The sequence below is a fragment of the Buceros rhinoceros genome, unplaced genomic scaffold (assembly GCF_000710305.1).
Source record: "Buceros rhinoceros silvestris isolate BGI_N320 unplaced genomic scaffold, ASM71030v1 scaffold11945, whole genome shotgun sequence".
In the NCBI taxonomy this organism is placed as follows: Eukaryota; Metazoa; Chordata; class Aves; order Bucerotiformes; family Bucerotidae; genus Buceros; species Buceros rhinoceros.
This window is the reverse complement of record NW_010413499.1, coordinates 20,156-29,290: the sequence shown is the minus strand read 5'-3', so window position 1 is coordinate 29,290 and position 9,135 is coordinate 20,156. Positions and strand designations below refer to the sequence as shown.

Sequence of the window (9,135 nt, the reverse complement as noted above, 5' to 3'; positions counted from 1 at the left end):
CTCAGGGGTGTGAGAGTGGACACTCCAAGCTGCCGGCCCTGTGGATTCCCAGCGCAAGTGGGTGGGAGGTGGGAGCAAGTTCACCCTGTCGTCTTGCAAGTTATCTACAGTACTTCAATACAGAAGAAAAAAAAAGCAGATGCTTTTTCCCCCTCTTTGCCTTTTTGATCCCTGCCTCAAAGCATTGTTCTGAGTGTAGTGTCAAACGTTACAGCAACATTTTGTATGTACCTGCCCTGACAGGTGTGACAGATGTGGTGAAGTATGTTGCTCTTGCTGTTGCTGAGAGATTTAAAAAAAAAAATCAAGAAGTGGTTTATTTATGAGATGATAAAGCTGCAGAAATGACTCTGCTTTAGGTCACAGAGGAGATTTGAAGTGCAGGCAGGGAATGGTCCTGGCAGCACGTGGCTGAGTGCACGAGTGTCTTACTGTGTGTTCAACTCTCCTGTTTCCCTGTTGCTCGGACTTACTTTGTTCTGTTCTGTTCTTCCTCAAGCAGGACCTGTCCTTTTGATTTTTCTGTAAAGTTACTGACTCACCTATGGGAACTCTAAAACAACCAATTCATTCCCTTCCTAGTGCTTGTAAGAATATTTTTTTAATCAACCTTATGATGATCTGTGGGCAAGTGAGATGTTTGCCGAGTTCTGGATTTGCTTAAATCATCTGCATGCTACTAAAATGTCCCTCAAGCTTTTCCTGCTGTGACTGAATGGGAAAGTGGTTTTCCTTTGCTTTGGGCAGCTGCTGACCTAGGAACTGAAATGTTACGCTCTCCTTTTCTCATTCGTGTCATGGCAGTGGTGTCCTCTCTCCTCGCTGCAGCAGGCTGCAGAGGCTCCCTCTCGTAGCCGACAGCTGAAGCATGTGGAGCAGCTCCTTGCCTGCACCCCAAGGATGCTTGGGAGGAAGGGCCGTGGGCTGCGAGGCTTGTCCCGGCAGGAGGGCTACGGGCTGAGCACCCCCCCGTAGCGCCAAGGGGCTGGGTACACTGGGGACTGCCCGTTCTCTGGCTCGTTGAAAGGTCAGGCCGGGCATTTGAGGTCGTTTATTAGGAATGATGTTTGCAGAGTATTGCAATAAAGGTGTTCCCAAAGCTTGAAGTGATGGGAAAAACACCAAGCTTTCCAAAAAAAAAAAAAAAAACCCCAAAAAAAACCCCTAAAGTGAAAGTGTTAGGGGTCCTTTTTGGAGGTTTGTTAGAGTATTTCTGGTAAAATGACAAGTCTGTGCGTAAACGAAGGTCTTGCATTTCAAGAGACCTTACAAGGATCACTGTCATTCTTTTTGTTGTCTTTGACTATGAAAAAAGAAAAATCCATACGGAATCTAAATATTTGTAGTCTACATAGGATCCCGGTGCACCTCCCAGATCCATGCAGTCCCTGGGGGTGTCATGGTGATGCATCCTGTTCCTTACACCCTTGTTCCCAAGGGGAACAGGCCCATAAGGCGCGTTGCCCACCCCAGCACTGAAACTTGGCGCTTGTCTGAAGAGGTGGATGGACCTGCATACATCTTCGGAAGGGCTCTTTGTTTTCAGACAAACAGTGGACATCAGGATCAGCCCAGCTAACCTGAGTCAGCGCAGTAATGATGCATGTGTTCAAAATAAATTCCAGGTTGAGGTTTCTGCTGAGGCAAGGGCGGGCTCCTGCGTGGATCCGTAGCTGCTAGAAGCTGTTGGTGCTGAATCCAGAGGAGAGAGAGCAGCTGTGGCTCTGCACGCAGCCACTTGGGAAGGTTAACAAAATGCATGTCGCTCAGTTTAAATGGAAAAGCATCAATGAACTAACCTAAAATATAACTGAATGTACCTGTAAAACGCAGAGTGCATGTGGGCTTTATTTTCTGTGTTTCTGCTTGGTTATTAATGATTAACGAGACAGGTTTCCCTTCTGCCTATAACATGACTTGTAGGTTTAATTTTCAGGTTCTTAACGGCATGTGACTCTGTGTGAGCTTTGAGGGAAATGTTTAAATCCACGCGGGCTTGTGAGAAGGAGCTCTGTGAAACGCTCCCGTGTGAGTGTGAAAACAGTTTTCTCTCTAAGCCGCGCGCAGAAGTGTGTGCAGAGCCCTTAACGCGCAGTGCGGCATTTCATCTGGTGTTCATCAGCGCCGAGTGCCCAAACTCGCCACCTCTCCCTTGGAAAGTGTTCTTCGTTGTCGCCAAGTTGAGAGGGCTCTGTCGCGCTGCCAGGAGCGCTTTTTCCTCCCCTCCTCCCCGTTAGCAAAGAGGAGCTGTCATGCGTGGAGCCTTTGCAGCTGTCTTTGCGCTACGCTCTGCTCTTCGACACGGAAATACCGCTAGACTCCTCTCCAGGAGGATTGCACAAACCCCGGGACTCTTAACCGAGCAACATAAAGCTCTTCAGCGTGTTGTAACTGAAGAACATCCCTGTTCTCAGAGCACGTGCTGACCTTCTCGTTCGAGCGAGCGCTTTGTGCTGGGTCTCTCCTGGGCGCTGGCCCCGGTGGAGTGGCAGGCTGGGGAGACCCTTTCTGTGCCAGGAGAGAGCCTCGCTCCTCCCAGCTGATCGCTGTGGTGCGGTGACTGACGAGAGAGTCAGTATGAGGCAGCTCAGGAGGAGGGAAGCTAATGAGCAAATTGTTCATCTGTTGCGGGGAAAAAAATCCTGTGTGGATGAGGCCATGGTGCCTGCGGCGGTGGGGGTGTTGGTGGTGTTTCCTTCCCCCTCGCAAGCTTATAATGTAAGCTTCACTTCATAAAAATGCAGTCAAGACATGTTGCAAAATCAGTGATTGGAGGTATTTCTTTGATTTATTTTCATTCCTTGAGTTTTTACTGCCTCTTGATAGTCCTCTTTTTGGCAGGAAGCCAAGTTTATTGCAAAACGTATATGAAGTTTTTTAATTAAAATACACATATCATGGTTAATCTTTCTGATGTTCTTCCACCTTGCATCAGCAATTAGTTTTTCATTTAATTAACAATCAATTAATGTAATTGCAGTAGAGAACATCAAATAGCGCTGTGGTTACTGATGCAGCACCCACCTAGAGTGTGGTGAGTTCCCTCTCCCCTGCGAGGGGATGAGCTCTGTGCCACGTCTTCAGCTTCGCCAGGTTTTGACAGGTGTCTGCGCTGTGCACGTTCTCTGAAGCACGGGTTATCACGTTCTCACCTAGGAATCTGCAAGCTAAGCAAAGATCCTAAGCTGGTCCTTAGTCTCTTGAAGTAAAACTGTGTGGTAAATAAATGGGAATTTAATTTGCAACAGCTCATCAGGAAGCAAAGCTAATGCGTTTATCAGCAACGGGAGGAGTCAAAATGGTCTAGTCCAAACTGCTCGCTCTCTTGTCTTGGCGCTGATGATAATGTCTAAACCCTAGGAATGCTGGAATACCAGTTTGACTTTTTTTATTTTCCTTTCTGTGTCAATTTTGTGTCCTGCAATTTCTCACCATGCGCACCTGCCTGACAGCTGAGGCTCTGGGTAAGTCTGTGCCATGCTGTAACCCTGGTGGCTGGTTTATTGTAGCCCTTGCTGTGGCCTCTTTATGGTGTCTGGTCTTCACTAACTGCCTAGACTTTAATTTCTAATGAAACTAAAATACTGCCTAATCTTAACGAACAAACCGTCTTTTGATTTATTTTCTTCTGGCATCTAATTGGAACACTGTAAAAGAAGAAAATCAGTATTGTAGACAAACCTCTGGTTTACTTTAGAAAGGGGTTAACGTGGATTGATAAATCATGTCACAGTTGGGGGAGAAGTTAAATGGAATAGACACGTCATCAAGATGATGTTCAAATAATCGAATACCTTATCATTAATGTGACTTTTAAAGTCTAGAGCTTAAATTCCTTAGTGTTGGTCTTTGTAAACCTGTGATCCAAGTCCCCCTTTTTTTCTGAAAATCGCATGCACCTTTCTTAACCAATAGATGAGAAATCACTATATTTAATGTAATGCTGGGGAAGGGGTGGAAATGGGCATCACAGTTGTCTTCTCTTCTGCTGCCTATTGACATCTCAAATCTGTTCAAACTGGAGTGTTGTGCACGTTTAAAGTAACTGCCTGGAGATCTTCTTGTGAACAAAACGAGACGCGGTGTTTCTGAATTCAAGAGAAATAATTATACCTCCACTTGTACGTGTGATGATGTAGCTGTTGCTCTTCGGAAAAGCCTGGATTGATGAGATCAGGAGACTCCCAACGGAGGCGCCTCGGCTGGACTCCTGGAGCTGGGCACTGCAGTGCCTGCTGCTTGTCCCCTTTTGCAAAACCACACTTTGTGTTCTTCCTGGTTTGTAATTCAGTCTCCCAAGTTTCCTTAGGTAACCTGGAACTATTTTTAAGGGACAACTTGGGACTTTTGAGCTGATTGAGATCTCCAGTAGCCTCCAGGACAGCTCAGATCTGGTTGCTGAAGGGTCTGAAGTTAGCCCCGGCCATGAGGCTTTCACCTTTCTGTAAGCAGTGGCAGTACTCTTCCCTTCTCAGCCTAGATCCGTACGAGTTGGTTTGTGCAGGACTTGGAGGGGTTATTCGTGCTGCCAGCTGGAGAAGTTATGCTTTTGTAAAGAGATTTGGAAATGAATGACTTAAAGCCAGGATTCGCACAGAACACTGTAAAGCTCAGGTTTTAATGCATGTTGGTACTTCAAAGCTCTTGCATGTCGTGGTGGTGATGTGAAAGCACCTGCTCTGAAGGGAACATCACAACTGTCCTTGGAGTAGTGGTGGGTCAGTGTTAATATTGATGAGAAGCAGTTCAGCTCTCTGCAGAAGTTCATTAGCTGTTACTTGCCTGCGTCAGGCTGTGAGTCCCCAGACTGTTGGACCACGGTGCTGTTGGAGAGGTCAGTCCACAGCGTGTGGTCTTGCATTTCTGCTCCTCTCTGCAGCACCGAAGCTCCGCTTTGAGAGAGGCTGGATTTGAATTTCTCCTCAGTTTTCAGATTGTTGACTCGTTCTTCCGAGTGCAACTGGACGTGCTCTGCAGAACCACCCCTACTTCACATCCACGTCTGGCTGGTTGCAGACCAGAGACCTGTGATTACGTTTGAGGCTTTTGGCCGTTGCTAACACTGATTGCTTTGGTGGGTCATTCAAACGCATCTGCGGCTGGGGCAGGAACGTCCTTCCAGGTGCACTTTTTACAGCTGCTCCGTGATGAGACTGTTGGGGGACTATTCTTTGTTTAATTAGCTGTGTTGGTTTGGAAGTGTTTCTGAGTGGGTAACCTAAGGCCAGAGGAATGTGAACCACAGAGAATAATCAGTTGCTGATGTTCCTTATGAAGGTATCACCTCATGTCCACAGCAGAAACAGTGCAGTCAGTTGTCAGGGATGCCATCGGCAAGGGACCTTCCTCTCATAGATAGAAGTGGAAAAGAACTGCATTGCTCTCCAGCGCTCGATGTTCCCTTCTGAGATAAGTGGTGGATTCAAACTAGCCGATACTCAAGGTGGGTGAGGAGCAGAGGTGATCGGCAGTTGGCCCTCCCATCATCAGTGTCCTCTGGGTTTAGGAGTGTGGTCCAAGGGCTGTGCTCTGCTCTGCTTTGCAAAGGAAATTGGTTAGTTTAGGCAGGGATCTCATCCCTCAAATTCCCAAGCCGTCCTGAGTGCCGTGGGAGGCAGCTGGCTGGCACTTCAGGGAGTGGGAAGAGTTACTCCTGATTTCAAAAGATTTGCTGGATTGATGTCTGCTTTATGGAGCTTTCAAAGGATGTTAATAAAGCTTTCCTGCTCCTAAAAGATGAGTTGCAAGAAGACAGCAGGAGAGCGCTGTATTCATACCGTGTAAACATCTGACTTAAGAGCCGCATCTAAATGATTCGCCTAAGCTTGTTTCCTGCTCTGAATTATACCCCAGACAGCCTGGGTGTTTTCACTGACTGCAGAGGTGCCTGAGAGCCATAGCATAAAAAAGGGTCCGTGCAAGTGCTGCGAGGAGAAGGTCTGTCTGTTAATCTCCTGACTCACTTAAGGAATAAAATGGAAACTACAGAGAATCACAGGATGGTTTGGGTTGGAAGGGACCTTAAGGACCCCCTAGTTCCAACCCCCTGCCATGGGCAGGGACACCTTCCCCTAGACCAGGCTGCTCAGAACCTCATCCAACCTTGAACAGTTCCAGGGAGGGGACATCCACACCTCCTCTGGGCAGCCTGTTCCAGTGCCTCACCTCCCTCTCTGCTTCCTTACCTCTCATCTAAATGTACCCTCTTTCAGTTTAAAGTCCTTACCCCTTGTCCTGTCACAAAACAGGACGCACACTTTGTAGAGGAGCAGAGGGTGCTGGAGAGCAATGCAGTTCTACAAGTGCTTCTGCCACAGGGTTAAAATGCACAGTGTGAATGTTATCCTGGTGGCTCTGTTGAACCAACTGAGTTACACAGGTGTAAACAAGGTTTATTTTTGCCCCATGTTTTGAGTGCTCTTTTTGCTCAGGTCTGAAAAGTGGTGCTTTGTGATGTCCGCATAAATTACAAAAATTCGCTGTAATTGAACCCTCTTTATCAGTGGAGTCCAGTTGCTTTGTAAGCACGTGTCTTCTCACCACACAGGCAAATGCATCTAACAAGGATTTACTTGTTAAGTGCGTGATCATGTGGTGGAGCAGCTGAACACGTACAGCGGTTCTCCAGAGCTCAGCTAATGGGATTTAGTTTGCAGTGAGGTATTTTGTAGTGAGCCAGTGACTAGGCTGGAAGATTCTTTCACCTGTTGTGATTTCCAGGCAGCTCTCAAATGGTCTGAGCAATAGTGCAAGTTCGGTTTCGTAAGGAATTGGAAAGAACAACTCAAGAGAAGTATAAAATGTTTAACTGCTGCATCTGACAGCAGAGAAGAGTATGGGGAAGGACCTGGGATGTGCAGAGTGGGATTCAAACAGAAGAGCCCAGCTGGTCTCCTAGCGATGGCAGAGAAGGCGGCACAGGACCTTCAGGGAGTTATCCAAAACTCTTCTATAACCTTGTTTGCAGTAGATGCCTCTTCTGAGAGCGGAAGCAGGTGACCTCAACTTCAGAGTCTCTTATTGCTGAAGTTATTTACTGCCAGAGCAATCCTCTGACGACGTTACACCAGTCAGCCTGATCTGCAAGATCAGCCACGGGGCGTTGTGCTGGCAGGTTGGTACCCAGCTGGCCTTGCTGGTGGCCGTGCTGGTGTGGCACTGCGTATGATTCTTCGGGGATCCCTCCCAGAGCTCTGCTTGTGGCTACCTGCGCAGTTTTGTCTGGGCTCTGTCTGACTCTGTACAGAGGAGATTTGGCTACATCCAGTCTGTGATTCTCTGCTTCCATCGCTGCTTTCTTTCCTGCGGCTCTCGCTGCGGATCGGTGCAGAGAAGCTGGTGACTTCACCTCACTCTGGAGTATTGGAGAAATACGTCTGATAGTATGACAAAGGTTTTGCTTTGTAACCCTGACCTGGAGTCATCTGCATCGTGTACTACGCGTATCAGGAGATGTTTTTCTTCCTCTTGGTCGTAGCTTTAAATCCTCCATGCAGAAAGGTCATTGTCCATAAAAATTGATTTTGGGTAGCTGCTGGTAACTCACCCGCTATTTTTCAATGTTATCTTCCTTGGTATTTAGCAACAGTGGCATGGAGGTGTACCTGGGGACTTCGTTTGCATGTGAGGGTGTTTCTGGCAGATTTAAGACAAATTTTCACAACAGAGGTTCTTTAGAATCTTTAGGGGTGTAAGCTGCAATGAGACGTCTTGCACCTGCAGCGTTGTTGGCTCAGTAATACCATGGCTAGGCAGCAGCTCTTCGTTCCTAGGGGAATACATTTTTGGCGTGATGCAGAGGAGGCAGAGTTGGTGCAGAATATTGTACGTAACTGTCACAGATAGTTTTGGTATTTTGAGTTGACTATAAATAATAGAGTGAACCTTTTTGATTGCAAAACATTGGGGTTTTTTAAATTCCATGGACGCATACGTTAATATTTGTTTGAGATGTTGGTAGGAGGTTTTTTTGTTTTGGACTTTGGAACAAAGAAAAGTGGTTTAGCAGCAGCTTGTGTAGAGGTCTCGAACCCAGGGGTCTGATGGTCAGTAACCCATCCTGAATACCATCTCGTACAGCAGACTCATTCACTCATTTGGTGACTGCGCAGAGTTGTCATTAGGACCTTGCTAAGCACAGAAGCAGGAAGAGGAATATGCCCGGGGTTAGCGATCAGTGCTTTCAAGTTGGGCAGGTGTTGATTTTCAGCAAGGGTGATGTGAAAGGTTTCTACAGCTAACACTGTGAGAAAGTCCTTATGGGAAATGCGGGCTTTGGCTTGTGGAAATCTTTTGAATTGAGCTGGATTTCTGTTCTGTGCAAAAGGGGAAAAAATAAATGAAATGCTTGATTTAATTGGGAATAAAAAAACCCTTACTAATGTGAATTAAGGGGATATGCTGGTTGAGACTCGAATTGCAAAAGCACAATCCAGCAGCAGTGCTGGCCAAAAGTAAGGTCTTGCTCTCTGGAGACCCACGGTTTTGACAGAACGTACTCTTGATTGTTCCCTGCATACAGGACGGGGTGACATTCAGCCCCAGCTGGATAGCGCTTTGCAAGATGTCAACGATAAGTACCTGCTGCTGGAAGAAACCGAGAAGCAAGCCGTCAGAAAAGCTCTGATCGAGGAGCGCGGTCGATTCTGTACTTTCATCTCGATGCTGCGGCCAGTGATAGTAAGAGCCCTCCGTTTTAAGTCGGTACAATTCACAAATTCATAAGTGGCCAAAAGCCTCTAAAAGGAGCAGCTTGGTATGTCTTAGGAATGAGCTTCTAGAGCCAAAATTCAACCTGCATCACTCCGTAGGAAGCGGCGAGAGTTGGGACCTTTCCTGTAGGTGTAATTCAGCCACCAAAGACACTGAGTACTTTGAAGATGACAAATGGGGAAACGGGGCACAAAGGCTAGAGTGGACTGAAGTCCCCTGGGCGTACCTACCCGAGACATTGTTACTGCCGTTTTTCCCACTGCTTTTTTTTGTGACATCACACTTTAATATTAAACATTCTTGCTCCTGCTCCAGTGCTAGATCCGATAAATGTTTCCAGACCTCCCCGGTGTGTACACTGGCATTATCTGACAGATTGCAGTCTGCTTCCATAAAGTTTTCTGGCAGCCCTTTTACTCCTAC

General features: G+C 47.0%; 1 protein-coding gene across 1 annotated transcript in view; it reads left to right on the top strand.

Moving 5' to 3' along the window:
* The window catches only part of MTSS1 (metastasis suppressor 1), a gene marked incomplete at its 5' end in the record, with an annotated part of 105,378 nt that overhangs the window by 79,191 nt on the left and 17,052 nt on the right, over positions 1–9,135 (top strand). Inside the window, one exon of the mRNA XM_010136775.1 lies at positions 8,522–8,679. Within this exon, the coding sequence (XP_010135077.1) occupies positions 8,522–8,679 (158 nt within the window). The remainder of the gene's footprint in view (positions 1–8,521; positions 8,680–9,135) is intronic.